The 15,865-nt window shown below is 39.2% G+C and overlaps 1 protein-coding gene across 1 annotated transcript in view; it reads left to right on the forward strand.

Moving 5' to 3' along the window:
* Positions 1-15,865, forward strand: part of DAB2 (DAB adaptor protein 2) — a 42,968-nt gene that overhangs the window by 8,049 nt on the left and 19,054 nt on the right. Inside the window, exon 2 of the mRNA XM_015816904.1 lies at positions 15,005-15,206. Coding sequence (XP_015672390.1) covers positions 15,104-15,206 — 103 coding nt within the window. The 5' untranslated portion in view covers positions 15,005-15,103. The remainder of the gene's footprint in view (positions 1-15,004; positions 15,207-15,865) is intronic.

Raw genomic sequence — 15,865 nt, forward strand, 5'->3', positions numbered from 1 at the left:
CATTACAGTAGTCCAGGCGGGAGGTGACGAGGGCATGAGTGACTGTGCGCAAAGCGTCCCGGTCCAGAAAAGGGCGCAACTGGTAAATCAGGCGAACCTGATAAAACGCCCCCCTGGTCACGGCCGACAAATGGTCTTCCAGTGTCAGCCGTGGATCCAGGAGGACACCCAAGTTGCGTGCCCTCTCTGAGGGGGCCAATATGTACTTATAATGGAAGAATATGGCCAATATGTACTTATAATGGAAGAATAATGTATATGCCATAAATAGGGGTATGGGGTACAGAAGAGCCCACTATCCTGATCTTGCCAAGAATGACCTGCCAGATTGAATTGTGACATCCAAGTCTTATTAGCATAGCATGTCCATGGACAGATGTTTTAAAGTTGTATCTGGACTGTTTCATTGCAGACTTATTAATTATCTATACAGGAACAGATTATTTTATAATTCCTCCATCTAATGTGAACTAGTAAAGCCTAGGTACAAATTTTTACATTTAAAAGACTTATATAGCTATCCATCTTATATATAACTCCTGCCAGCTACAAAACCAGATAACTGACCCACAACCACCGATCCATCAGATTATAGGATTTTTGGATCCAGAAAGTGCTGATAAAGGGTGAGGTTTATTTATTTCTTTATATGCCACTCAGAATTGTTCAACAGTGAGATTGGTGGCATATAAATTATTTAATAAATAAACCTCACCCTTTATCGGTACCATGGGGAAAAGCCAACCCTCTCAAGCTGGTCCAGAAGAAGGGTCAATGGAATCAAAAACTGTTGAGACTGTCACACCACCTCTGCCCCAAACTTTCCAGAGGGCATCCAGAAGTATGCCCATTGCAGTCTGTACACCCTTTGAACCCAGTCTGAAAATGGTCCCGATAATAAGTTATTGTATGGTTTGATATCATATTTACACGAATATGCCTTAGAAATAAATCTCTTCCTGGGGAAGTTTCCAAAATGTCTTAATTAAAAAAGAGCAATTAAAAGCAGCACAGAACAGTGCTCTAGAACAGAGATGTCCCCAACTTTTGACACGCTCGCCCAACATAGCCACCAACCTTTCTGGTGCCAGTGAAGAAAAATAATCTTCCATGGACCTGGGGATGGGTGGGGAAGGAGATGGTTTCACGTGCAACCTACAGTAGATCCTGTGCATGCACAAATGAAGCTTGGCTCATTTGCCTGCCACTTACACAGGCCGGTTCCTACAAGACCATGGACTGGTACCAGTCCACGGCTCAGGGGTTGGGGACCCTGCTCTAGAGTGAAGTTAGGTGTTCAAACAACTTTAGTTTGAATCCTGGTTCTGCTTGTTAACCTTTATAGATAAATCTTCTCCACCTCATTCATTCTCCTTGTGTGATGTGGAGAATAGTGACTGAAAATATTACTGTGATGGTAATTGACATAATTAGTGCATATGCTGTTTTGAACACTGTAAAATCAATATTGGACGTTGATGTTGTAGAAATTTGAATGAGAATGCCATTCCCTAAGAGCAGGGTTAATGCTCATATACTCAGTTCTGTTTATGATTCATTGATAGGAAAGGAATACAAATCCATTCTTCAAAGGAAGTACATTTGCTGATGACTGAAATGTTATGTAGTAAAATGCGCTGTATAAGCAAAAAAATGCCTTAGTTTCTGAACCGGATGTTGTAGTTCATTTCACAACTTCCCTTCTGAAGTATGTAACAATTCATGAATTATCCTCTTCTTGACTTACCCTTGACTCAAGGATATCACCATTCTTGGTGGTATGAATATAAGAGATATACTGGTCCAGCAGATTCTTGGCATAATTTCCCAGTTTATGTGCTGTATTACTTATTCTATTCCAGCAGACTGCATTCAGTTATAATATTCATGTGCATGGCTCAGCAAAGGAGGGAAAATTGTGTGTTTGTTGCTAAGTAAATGTTTTCTTTCCTGGCTATTTCTAAACAAGTAAAGGAGTTGTCTTTTCTCCAAGGAAGAAGATGAATATGCTTGTGTCCTACACTGATGAAAATGAGTTGGCTGAATTTATACATGCCTTGTCTTGGTTACTGAATTAATTCACCTGCCTGGGTTTTCCTAATGTATTGAACAATACACTGATCAAATTATAAAATAGGCAGCCAGATTTTAACAATGTATTAGGTATACCTTTGAACTCTGAATTTTTAAGAGATTTAAAAATAAAGACCAATCAGAAGGCGCCCAAATCTATTGCTAACATCAATTGTTAGCTAATTAAGGTGAGATTGTTCTTTTGCACTGACTTCTAAATTTGCCTACATCTTTGTCTATGAATAGAAGATGGCATTCCTTTTCTATACTTTGGTAATGCATCAATTAGCTTGCACTAACTGATTTCCCAAAGATATGGGGATTAGATGCAGGAACCATAGATAGCTTTTAATTGGACAAAGGACACAATTTTCTTAGAATGTATTTGGAGATCTTGACAGAGTTGCATGGAAATTACTGTGTTAAATATTGGTAATTTTTTCAGTTCTTGCTTTTAAATTTTAATCTTTATTACGATATAAAAGTAGTACCCAACTTACGGCCGGTTATTTAAGGACTGTGTGTAGTCACAACAGTCATGGAATAGATGCTTTTTACGGCCAGTAAAGCATTTCTAGGCATTGTAAACTGTTGTGCTGCCCTCCTGTTTAGTCATATGACCACATTTCCAAGCAGTCTTTCAGAATGCTGGTTTCACTAGCCATTTTCTCCCCCAGAGAGGAGAAGGATGCTAGCGAAAGATGTAGATTCCAAAAGAAAAAATATTGAAGGCTTCTGAAAGGCTCTGAGTCTCAGTATTCTGAAATGTATGCAGTTGCTTAATGACCATAATAGTAAGCTCAGATTGCAGTTGTTGAGCAAAGCAGCCCTACAGATACTACTCAATGACTGCAATGACTCAGGTCTAAAATTCTGGGTTCAGTCGTGGTTCTAAGTCAAGGACTAAACATGCATATCTGTGTGGATGTGTGTGGATATAGATATAGATGTATACTTATTCTCGAGGTGATTCCCTCCTCCAGGATTTTCCCAAAACCACACCTCTGTAGGCTAGGCTAAAAGTGTGGCCAGAAGTCACATCATGAGATTCCATGTCTCACAGTGGACTATAATCTGAATCTCCCAGTTCAGCATCTTAACTTTAGCTCACTAACTTTAGAAGAGTATTTTAATAACCGAATCTTATCTTAACATTAAGGCTTAAAACACTCAAACAACCACAAATTCTTTACAGTTTGCTATTGCAAGGCCATTGCTATATAATCAAAGGGATTCTGGGTGTCTAAAACAAGTGGTTCTAGGCCAAAAGTTACCCATTTTAATTACCTTCATTTACCTAGGAAGAAAATGGGAAACAATCAAAACAATCTCCCCCCCACAAACAGTATGTTCACTATATGTTTGAAAACCATGTAAAACACAAAAAGCTACATAGTTTCTTAAATTCTACAAGCTATGTAAATTCTTAGCAAAATGCAGGAATAGGATAAGCATTCTGAGACTTCCTATGTATCTGCCTGTGAAATGAAGACTACGGTATTAATCTTGAATACTTGCTAGACCAGTGTTTCTCAATCTCAGCAACTTGAATATGTGTGGACTTCAACACCCACGTTGCCTGGGGAATTCTGAGAGTTGAAATCCACACATCTTAAGTCGGTGAGGTTAAGAAACACTGTGCCAGGCTATGGAGAAATCAAGCATAAGGCATTTACTGTTCGTTGCCTGGGTACATTTAAATAGACCTCAAGGTAGTAAAAATACCCAGAACCAAAATGAAAATAAACAGTAGACTTGTATAAGATGTCTATGAAGTTCTGGGTTAATTAAAATGTTGTGTATATAATTGTAGCTTGGGGTTAATGCCTGCTCTGGCAACCTTGGGCATTGATACAGTTGGCAGTCTAGTTAGCAATGTTTCTCATGCTACCTGATCTTATTACACAACTTAACTTTCGATAGCTGCCTGTCAACTCTCATCAGCTTTCCCTAATTTGTGAAGGTGAAGTGAGCGTGGGAATGTTCTCTTCCTGTGATCAATGGGTGTAGTGCAGGTCCATAAAGAGAAATTAAATGAAAGGACCTTGATAGTGAAATGTTTACCCTTTTGGCAGGACTCTACATCCCATTCAATTATGATTTCAGCATAGACCAGCTTAAGAGACACCCTTTTCTTCTTGAATGAAAGGTGAATATGGATAGTCCTTGCTTAGAGACTGCCTCATTTAGTGACTGTTCCAATTTATAATGGTGCTAAAAATCAACATAGCAACCAGTCCTCACATTTATGACCTTCACAACATTTCTCTGCTCTTATATTCACTTGCTTATTTATCCCATATCAAGATGACCTAAAAGAGAAAGAACTGAAGAAAGTAACGAGAAACGATGGAAAACTGAAGTAAAATCATAAGCCCTATCACTGTCACCTAGCAACCACTTTGCTTAACAACCAAGTTGCTGGTCCCAATTGTAGACACTAAATGAGGACTATCTGTATTGCTTCCAAGATGACTACTTGTAATCATGAAGAACTTCCTTCAGATAATTCTTCTTTCCACCTGGGACCAGGTTTGCACATTAGAATAAGTCTCAGCTTGTTTATAGTTTATTGAATGAACTCTATACCAAGATATAAATTGTGGTTTACACGAAACCACAATGACTGGGGTCATACAGCCTTGTAAGCCACAGCCAAATTACAGTATGGCTTAGCTGTACATTGTCAGAGCCATAACCTTTCAATGTTCTTCAACTTTTGCTAATGTTCAGCAGTGGGAAGCCTTCAGCAAGCATTCATATCTTTGCATCGACAAGGTCAAAAAATACCTTGAAAACACAAGCTGTGTTTCTGTCCCTGATCCTGCTGGCATATTTGTAACATGAATGTAACTCTGAAAATAGAACTTGACTTGCCAGTCACACAGTGACCCAGCTATTCAGTCACATCCAACATTCACACTTCCTTCTCTTGTGTGCTTTCTTTGGATTCTGTCAAGCAGTGAAAGGCAGAACCAAGGCAAGGCACAAAGCTGAACAGGTCTTGGGTGGAGATTTATGTGATCTGCGTCACAGTAGGTCAAGGCTGGCAGGCATAAAGGATTGTGCTATTGTACAAGGCATAACTAGTGAGCAGCTTGGACTATTGCTTGCCATTTATAAATGTCAGGCCACTTTGGCTTTACACAAGGTTTGTAACGAGGGATGGAGAGTTGTGTAATTTTCTCTTTTGATAGATGTTCCCATCTATTACTTGGATACATATTTTCCAAGTGCAAAAGCCACTTCCCCATGACAAAAGTCTCTTTTGCTTTGAAAGCATTGCTTCTTCAAACTGGGTGAAAAGTGGGGTAATTCTGTTTTGAGGATAGGAGACAGCAAAGTAAATTTCCCTGGCGAAACCCAGCATCAAACTTGGAAAATTTCAAAAATTTACAGGGAATAGATAAGGTGTTGATAGCAGAATTATCTTTCAATACTTCAGTACTTAGGGGCCTTTTGATATCATCAGCAAATCATTTAAAAGCCTTGCAATTCCTATGTCTTCTAGAGGGACCCTCCAAGATTGATTGATTGAATCCCATTTCTACCCTGTGGTAATCAAAGAACACGTAGCTGTTTAGAGTACATATAAATTAAATTAAAACATCCAGTGTGAGATTAAAACTTACCTAAATCATCCAGTATGAGATTAAAATTTACCTAAATCATAATAACAATGTCCATCAAAACCACATTAAAAAAAATGCCAAAACACAAAAAGCAACAAGAAAACAGAATAAGGAAACTTAAGAAAAGTTTTCCTGAAACAATTAAGTTTGTAACTTTTCCTGAATATATGTGGAAAAGTGGGAGAAAAACTCCTTTTGACATGACAAGCCAAGTATATATCTCAGCAGCCAATAGGTTTCCAGAATTGCTGAAGCAGGATCACCTAATAGTTAAATAGTTCAAAAAGGATCAAAATGAGTGGAAGCTTTTCCAGAGGACCTGCTCTAGAAACCTGGCACCTAAAAATATTTGGCTGTTTGTTCTTTCCCATTGCTGTTTTTTTCTGTCAGGTTTCCCAGAAAGCAAGAATTCACATAATAGTAACATTTGGGTAGAGCAATATAAACTTTCTTCAACAGACAATTATGGGGTTGTTATTTCCTGTTTGTTTGTTTTTTGTTTTTGTTTTTAGGACGGTAGATAATAAAATTAAATTAAATCCTCTGATAACATCCATAGATTTTGTACCTTAGTAGTAGATTAGTACAGAGGCCTCCAACCTTTTGGGCACCAAGGATCGATTCTGTGGAGAAAGATTTTCCATGGACCAGAAGGGCGTGGTTTCGTGTGCTGCCTGCATCCAGCGGATGGGGCTTCACTTGTAAGCGCGGCCCGGTTGCTGGTATGCCGTGGCCCGTCCACCGACTGGTGGTTGGGGACCCCTGGATTAGTACATGCTAATTATGGAAAAGTTTCCTTTGTAGGATTATGAAAGATCTAGAGTAGGGGTATCAAACCCGATTGCATCGCGGGCCGTATCATGACATATCGGGACTTCTTTTGCCCTTGCGGGGCTGGAGCAGGTGTGGCCTGCACGGGCCGTGTGTAAACACGCCTGATCTAGAGAGCTCTCTAAATCATCTCACAACAATGTTCCCAACCTGGTGCTCATGCTAGGAGTTCTGAAAACTGAAGGACACAACTTGAGGTAAGCAAAATGTTTTGAGTTTTAAACATTCTGACCAGAAACAGAAGCTGAAATAGGTTTTTTTTTTAAGGCTAAAACAGAGTCTTTTGACCTTGAAATATTTTATACACCTCTCACATTAGAATACTTGGTATTCAATCACTTCCATGCTTTATTCTTTAAAGTTATCCTGATGTGTTGGAAAGGTTGAAAATAATGTCCCAGGATCATTATATTATGCATCTGGAACTTTTTAGGCATCTCTTATAAGAAACTTCAAGAGCTATCTCTTTCTGGAACTACCAGTTATTCATAGGGAATATGCAAAGCTATATTTTTCCAAGAACTGTAGTTGTTCTCAGATGCAATCATAATCCATCTTTATGTTCATTCAGCCACAACTTGCATCATACCTAGTTACTTATCTAACATGTTGGGGAGTTGCAATTCAACACATCTGGAGATAGTAGGTTTAAGAAGGTTGCTCTGATAATAGTTTTGAAGGAAGAAAGAATTCTCTTTCTTTGGTGAATGTACTACAGTATGTTACTTGGCTAAAATGGCTGAATAGAAAAACTACAATAGAAGAAGATTTTTAGTCTAGATGTTTGTGTCCTATTGACAAGATTGCTAAAGGCATCTGGAAGAGTCAAATGGAATGCTGGCTTTGATATACCTTGACCTGACCCACCACTGATCTGGTGTTCTAATAAGTGGTACCATTGGTTCATGTAGTTCAGAAGCATCCAATCCAGGGTAAATGATTGGGTGCTTTCCTAGATTACAACTGTGGTGAACCCACCAAATACAACAAGTGGTTGAGATTATGGAAATATTTATCCAAGATCTTTGATAGACATGAGATGAACTGCCCTTCACTTTGTGTACTGGCTGAATTTTCCAGTGTTCCGAGAGGAATCTTTTTCAAGTCTAGCTGGGCATGCCAGAATTTAACCTGAGACCTACTTCAGTCAAAGCACCTGCTGTAGCTCTTCTCCTAAAATACTAGGAGTTTCCTAGAGTTCCTTCTCTGAAGGAACTATCTGACACCCAGATATAATTAGCATAACATGTCTATTATTGTATTAAGTGTTTTTGTGAATTAAAGTGTTCCTGGGGCCCTTCTTCTTTTAAACAACAACAAAAATCACATCAGCTCAGTTAGCAATTAGGCCTCATTTGTTTCTTCATGTATGAAACCATTCTTGGCTTCTTTGTAACACAAGACTTTTGTTCTCCCATGCTTCTGATGTATCTTGTTAGTGGTTTCCAGCTGATTCTTTTTTTCCTCTTCAAGACAAGGGGAAGACATTTCCTGTTAGATCTATAAATGTGAGTCTCTTGAGTCTCTAAGACAGTGATGGCGAACCTTTTAGAGACCGAGTGCCCAAAAAACTGGCCCCACCCCCGCTCCACCCCCTGCCCCATCCCCGCTCTGCCCCCCCATCCCGCCTGCCTGCAGGGCCACTCACCACCTCCAGGGCCTGCCGCAGATCGCCCAGGCAGCCCAGCAGCGCTATGGCAGTCACGCCCTCTGCCCGCGCCCTGCAGCATCAACTGTTTACAATGGGGTATGAGGGTAGAGTCTTGTCTACGCTGCCTGGCTGTCATGTCCTTGTCTGCGCTGCTCCGCGTGGGCCACGCTCAGGGGCAACTCTCTTTCAGGGGGGCTGCTGGAGAGGAGGGGGTCACGGGGGCGAGGCTGGGGCAACAGCACGTGTGCCCACAGAGAGGGCTCTGAGTGCCGCCTCTGGCACCCGTGCCATAGGTTCGCCACCACTGCTCTAAGACCTTATCACAGTCTCATACAAAATACATGTTTTCTGAGCCTTATTATTGAAAACAAAAGGGTTACAACAACGGCACTGTTGTTGCACATTTATCTTGAGGTAATTAGTGATTTATGAATCTTCATTGCCTTTTTCCTTCTATGCTTGAGTTATATCTAATGGGGCAAGGTATTTTTTTCTGTTCTATTGGATTAAGGAATACTTGAAATATTCCAATGGAAAGCTTCAAATAAGGCTGTATTGATCTAAGTTCAATAGGAAATGAGTCTTTGCGAATGTCCTTTCTAAAAAGGCTTTAGTTATGATGTAACTCAAGCTTTCCCATTCTCCTAACACTTCTTCAGGGCATGAGATTGAGGAAGGCTTTTCTAAGAATTGTTATTACCCCAAAGCACTTTTCTAAAGTAAAGTTATAGTCCCTATTAATATGGGACAGTGCAGAAGAAAAATAATGCAACATTTAATGGGGGTATATTTCAGAAACATGTTTAACCACTGTTTGTGAACTCTTGGCCACAACCTGAAAGCCAGGGGCTTATATTTTAGAAACAGCAGTTCTCAGTAAAGCAGGGGGTCTTCAAACTTGGCCCTTTTATGACTTGTGGACTTCAACTCCCAGAATTCCTCAGCCAGCGTGCCTGGCTGAGGAATTCTGGGAGTTGAAGTCCACAAGTCATAAAAGGGCCAAGTTTGAAGACCCCTGCACTAAAGTGTTCTGAGATTGAATGTGATAGTTTACAATGAGAAAGGTTGGTAATGGAAGTTAAATCCAACTGTGCCTAAGGATAGAAGGTTTCAAAGTCATTGGGGTCCTAAGGATTTTCAAATCAGCTACGCAAGGACAGTTTCCTCTTTTTGCTGAAATAGTGAAAAAGCAAAGTTCCAGAATTAACTGGAATTCAGGAGCAAAAGTCTTCCTTAGCTGAAGAGCTTGGTGGGATCAAAGGAATCACGGGGACTAAAATATTAACTTGTTAAGGATCCAACCTTTGTACTCCAAAAACCCATGTCAGCATTCCAGTAGTTTCAGCTGAGAGATAAATTACAAGCAGGGAAGAAAACATGGTTCAGTCTTAGGTTGAGTGGGGGATTCTCTTGCAAACACTTTTCTGTTCCAATAAAGGAGAATATTTGTAGCTCAGGGTTGAAATGAGATGGCCTTGATGCTCTCTGAGCTTGGGTTGTTTTCTTGCAGACATTTCCTGCTAGCACTGACAAGGTTACCTAGTTTGGGTAATGAAACATCTACAAGAAAACCAAGTCAGAGAGCATCACATGTCTTTTCCTTGCTAAAAGCACAGTGGGGGACACATGGATACCAGTAGGAGAAATGCTTATATATCTCTAAACAAGAGGACACAAATCTGCAAACCTGGCTATGTTTCCCTGCCCTGGGGCACTGAATGTGCTAAGGGCCCTGTTTCTTGGCTGTATTGTTAACTGGCCAAGTATCTTGTTTCCATGTGTATTTAATTTGGATCTTTTTAGTGTTTTTGTTTTAAAATGTTCTTAGTATTTTTCATTGTAAAGTGTTTCATGAATTGTGAGCTGCCCAGAATCATTGACTGAAATGGGTGGCTATAGAAGTTGAATAAATAAACAACACACATTTTATTGTAACTAAATAAAATGTTTTAAATGTGAAGACTGTGCCTGATGTCCATTCCTCTGTAGGATATTGACCACATACTAGCTGATCATAAGCATTTTCAAAGCCTATATTCTATTTATCTTTATTAGTTATAAATGCCCTTTTAAACCAAAGACTTCTGGAAAATAGATGCAGGATAACATATGTATTTATTTACCAGGGCCTGCATGCTACTTCAGTCCATTATTCAGTAGAAATAATGAATCTTTCTTAAAAGAAGAAGTGGAATATGGAAGGTAACAGGACAGAGCTGACCTTGGCCAAACTAAAAAAAAACCTTAGCTTTATGAGGTAGACCAGGTCAGAAAATTGGTTCCACAAGAAGACTAGAACTAGCCTTTATTGAGATAGGCCAGGGGTAGGCAACCTTGGCTCTTTTATGACTCGTGGACTTCAACTCCCAGAATTCCTGAGCCAGCCATGCTGGCTCAGGAATTCTGGGAGTTGAAGTCCACGAGTCATAAAAGAGCCAAGGTTGCTTACCCCTGAGATAGGCTATCAAACCAGAATCTTGTAAATCTGCCTGTGTTTTTCCTTCGCCCGCTGTTATGACCCAGGAAATCAGGGAAGACTATCTGAGTCTTTTCCTAATACCTTCCTGTCTACCCACCCTGTGTCTGTTGGTCTCCAAATGGCTTATAGGTGCCTTCTCCAAGGTCTTCTCCTCAGTTCCTTGTACTTTACAAAGTCAGTAGGGGAACGGGAGATCACACACACCAAAAAACACAACCTCTCAGAGCTGTACAGTAGACTGAAATGAACAAACATCCTGGAAAAAGGTAATGATGTTTCCATATTGCTGCCAAGAAAATTACACGGATATGCCCTTGTAGTTGCCAGGAATTCAGCTTGAATCCCTGAATGTTTTACTGCCAGCATCCCATAAAATACTGCATAACAAAAATGTTGGGGGAAATATGAAACTCCTGGGTTCTTAAGGTGCAAGGTCTGATGTTTTTTCATCCTTTTCCTGCTTGTAATTCAGGTCAAGGATCCAAGAAAAATGAAGCAATGGAAATGAGTTACTTAAAAATATAAAAATATCAAAACTTCATCATATTTGTGGCTAATAGGAAACTTCCCTGAGTGAGGCAGGATACAATATCATAGCTTCCGGAGACTAATATTTAAGAATGTTCAAAACTCCAGTGGCTGTGACACTTGTACCTCTATTCTAAATCCTTTGAAATCCAATCTTAATTAGACTTTCCAAACTTGACTTGAAAAAGCAGGTGCATTAAGAACATTTGGTACTTCTGAGATTTTAATATTTTCAACAAGCTGGGTTAAGTACTTCATAAATACTTTGGTAAGGCCACACTTGGAATACTGCATCCAGTCACCACGATGTAAGAAAGATGTTGAAATTCTAGAAACAATGCAGAGAAGAGCAACAACGATTAGGGGGCTGGAGGCTAAAACATATAAAGAACGGTTGCTGGAATTGGGTACCTCAGGGGTTGCCATAAAGAAGAGGAGAAACAAGCTATTCTCCAAAGCACCTGAAGGCAGGACAAGAAGCAATGGATGGAAACTAATCAAAGGGAGAAGCAACCTAGAACTAAGAAATTTCCTAACAGTTCAAACAATCAGTGGAACAGCTTGCCTCCAGAAGTTGTGAATGCTCCAACACTGGAAGTTTTTAAGAAGAGACTGAAAGGGTTTCCTGCCTGAGCAGGGGGTTGGACTAGAAGACCTCCAAAGTTCCTTTCAACTCTATAACAACAACAACAACAACAATAACAACAATATTGCATAGCTTGTTGCAATAACCTTCCAGATCCTATGGCTATATGCATTCTGAGATTGTAACCCATTCAAGATATTCAACAGTCCTTATATTGTTATAATATTTCAAAATGCTTGTCAAAGCAAAGACTTTTAGTCAAGCAATTATTATGGCATAATCGGGGTTCAGATAACCATTTTATTTTGGAAACAATGTAGATTTCCTTGTACCGTACAACACTATATGACTCTACTTGCTTTATTGAAGTGCCTGGAATTGAAAGTGAGAAAGCATCACTTAATCTACCAAAGTCAATGTACTGGAGGGCCATGTTTAACTTATGACTCATATTGTTTGACAATAATCATTTGACAATAATCATTTTCCCCAGCAGCAGGTTGGGGAAGACTGGTTTGGTAGGAATAAATGAGATTATTCTGCAACTGACTATTCTATTTTAGCCTCATTGGAAAAGTAGAAAGATTAGTGGCTTCTCAAAAGTAGACGATATGGGCAGAATGATACCATCTGTGGGTTTTGGATTTAGTGGTTCATCTGTGGCTACTTCTTAGGCAAAAGTTTTGGATTCCACATGATCATATAGACTAGAGCAGGGGTTCCCAACCAGGGTTGCTTGCACCCCCTGGCGGTGTGAGACGATATGTGCAAAAACTTGGGTTTGGAAATTTCAAAATTATAGTGTATATGCATAATTTGTTGCCGTTATTTCAAACCTTTGTAAGGGGTACGAGAATATATCAGAAGCACTCTAGGAGTGCGAGGTATAGAAAAGGTTGGGAACCACCATCAGGCAACCATCACTGAATCTGGTATTGAAAACCAACACCTGGCCTGTTGGCAGGATTTACTGGGTTGCTATTACCTGCTGCAGCATTACTTTCACAGACAACATATTAAGTCACAAGGATGGTTAAAAAACATTTTAATGTACAGCTATGTTTTTCTAAAACTACATAGTACATACTCTGCAAAGATCTCTGAGAGATAATTTAGTCTAAGGCCTTGGTGCTCTGCAGTTTGGATTGTCGCTCCCAAGAAACTATTCTCAGTTGTCTCATTCTTGATGGGGATGATGAGAGTTGAAATTCACAATATCTAGCAAGCTGCAGCCAAAAAGTTAATGGCATTTAATATTTTGGTTTGATTGATGAGTTGCTCTGGAAGTCATAAAATAACGGAATGGGGAGACCTTGGCTCTGTCGATAGCCCCATCCCTCTTTCCTATGTGAGCCAGTTTCCTTCAGACCACACGTGGGATATGAGATCTGTGTCATCTGAGCTAAAAGTTCTGATACAGTTTGCTATCTTATCCCATGCCAAAAAGTCTTCATTTTTATTATTCCTCTGGATGCAATAATTGCTGATGGAAAAGCTTCATGAAACATTTTGACAAATTTTTTACAGATGAGATGGGGTTCTGGCATTTTGCTCAGTTAGGAGGGGTGTTAAGTATGTATGTGTAAGATTGTCTAGTACAGTGTTTTTCAAACTTGGCAGGTTGAAGATGTGTGGACTTTAACTCCCAGACTTCACCAACCAGCATGGCTAGCCAGGGAATTTTGGGAATTTTATTCCATTTGTTCCGGCATCATGATGAGCAGCAAAGATACTTTAAGTACTGTATTATGGCCACTTTGCAACATTAGAGTAAACTTATAATACAGTACTTAAAGTATCTAAGAATGAGGTACAGAAATGGCCTTCTTTTAAGGGAAGACAGTATTTAAAAGATTAGATAACATAATCTTCTGCTGCTCATCATGATGCGGGAACAAATGGAATAAACAGGAGCAGGACACATCTCTAAATGTGCATTTCAACTAGGAGAGATGAGTGTTCAGAAACCTTTTGATTGGCTTTTGCAATGATGAATTTACAGAGTAGGGAAACCTTTTGGAGAAGAGGAAACAGTCATGTTCATTTCCAGCGTGAATACTTAACATGACCTATTTGAATCCAAATTGGATTAAGTCCATTAAACTTTAATCTTATCAGTTCAAGAATCAATCTAACATCAAAAAGTTGATTACACAATTTATCAATGAATTTCTAACTGCTATCAAGATCTTTCTGTTTTTTTATTGTTATTATCAGGGAATTGCAAGATAGAAAGCTTTTTCACACCATTGTAATTATTATGGAGGTATCTGACCTTCTCTGGGATTGGAAATTAATAAGCAGTGTTGCTCCTTATCTGTACTTGGATGGAAGATCATCAAAATGTCAGGGCTGTAGGCAATACTGAAACAAAAATAATTTTGGAAAAAGGCAATGACAAAACAATTATATACTGAAGACAACTGCTTTGATGTTCCATGAAGTCACCATCAAATTCAATTCAAAAAACAATTTACCTTTACTCTAGTACAGTTGTAAAGCACATGCTTTCCATGCAAAAAAATAATCTATCATTCAAAGTCATATTTAATAAGACCTAAAATTGGAAGAATCAATGACATACTGAAGTGAGATGGACAAATATTCTATCCTAATGTAAACTGCTTTTATAGCTTTCTGTTTCTTGAGTGCCACATTCGAAATTAAGAACAGAGATGCAGAAAATCTACCTCAGAGCTTGTTAAAAGCGAATGTGTGGATTTTCTTTACCACTGATTCTGGGGAACAGTTGAGCTGCATTTTTTTGGGAGTAGGCAAGTTTCTGTTCACATCCTGCCATATTTAGAAGGTTCTTTTCAGGTTGGAGGTTGCCATACTTAAAAGGACTTGAGTTTTTTGCTGCTTGGGGACCTTTTCCCAGTTGCTTCTTAAAATGTTCATATGATAAAAATATGCTGGAAAAGAGGCTCTGGGGTTCAAAGAGTTCAATATTATTGTAAATGTGCTGGGCTCTTTAAAAAGTAAAGGAAAATGGAAAAGACCTAAATCATCCATTTTAACTTTTGGCCTCATCTGACTTTAGGTCAGATCTGATTTATTTTTCTGTTGACTTTTAATGTGAGACTGAGAGAGAGAATGGAGGTTTACTAGATCAGACATTTGCTCCCGAGTGGAGATCATTAAACAGCACAGATCTACTTTGAGTTGTTCCTTCCTACTTGAATGCAACACAGACTGAAATAAATCATTTTTCTCTTCTGAAGGTCAGAGTGGTATGCTTGTCCTCTGAAGACCAGAAACTGGAGATCAGTTTTATTATTAAGCCCAGTCTTTGTCTTTGGAATTGAAGCTGGCCTCTCACCATGTCAAGTGAAGCAGAAACAGTCAGTGTCAACAGTCAACAATCAACTGCCCAGCAGCAAACGCCACTCAAACCACAGCCTTCCAAAAAAGAGAAAAAGAAGGGTAAGGTATAAAAGGGAAGGCAGATCATTCCTGAAACCATCTGGAAAAGACTTGAGGAAACTAGCACAGCTTGGTGCAGATCAAAATAGGATGGGGGATCTAGTTTCAGTACAGTTTTAAATCAGACCACACTCATAATTTGGTGCCTGAAGTTGTCCAAATGATGGGATATATTCTCTGATGAATGAAATGCATGAACGTATCTGTGAGTGAATGGCATCTGGGAAAGCAGATAGTACGAGGAATTGTTTGCAGGGGAGGCTTGTAGTAGAGGAAAGTATGTGAAGGTTACAACAAAGTTCGTGTCAAATGTACCTTAAGTATTTGCAAACTGATGCAAGAACAGAGAATATAATTTGGAAAACATGCTGATAAAATGAATAGATTTGGTATGTTCATTAGCAGCACATCCTGAACCTGATGTTTATGCATCTTCAATATATTTTATAGGGTACAAAAATATACATCAGATATAATATTCAATCTCTTGAGCATCCTTTTTATTTTATGCTATTCTGAATCAAAAGCAAACTAATTAGAATCTTGCATTAGACTGCCATCTTATGGTCATGCCAATACATAGCAGAATTCTTTGAGTTTATAACAGTGATGGCGAACCTTTTAGAGACCGAGTGCCCAAACTGCAACCCAAAACCCAC

The sequence above is a fragment of the Protobothrops mucrosquamatus genome, unplaced genomic scaffold (genome assembly GCF_001527695.2).
Source record: "Protobothrops mucrosquamatus isolate PMUCROS unplaced genomic scaffold, P.Mucros_1.0 scaffold_122, whole genome shotgun sequence".
In the NCBI taxonomy this organism is placed as follows: Eukaryota; Metazoa; Chordata; class Lepidosauria; order Squamata; family Viperidae; genus Protobothrops; species Protobothrops mucrosquamatus.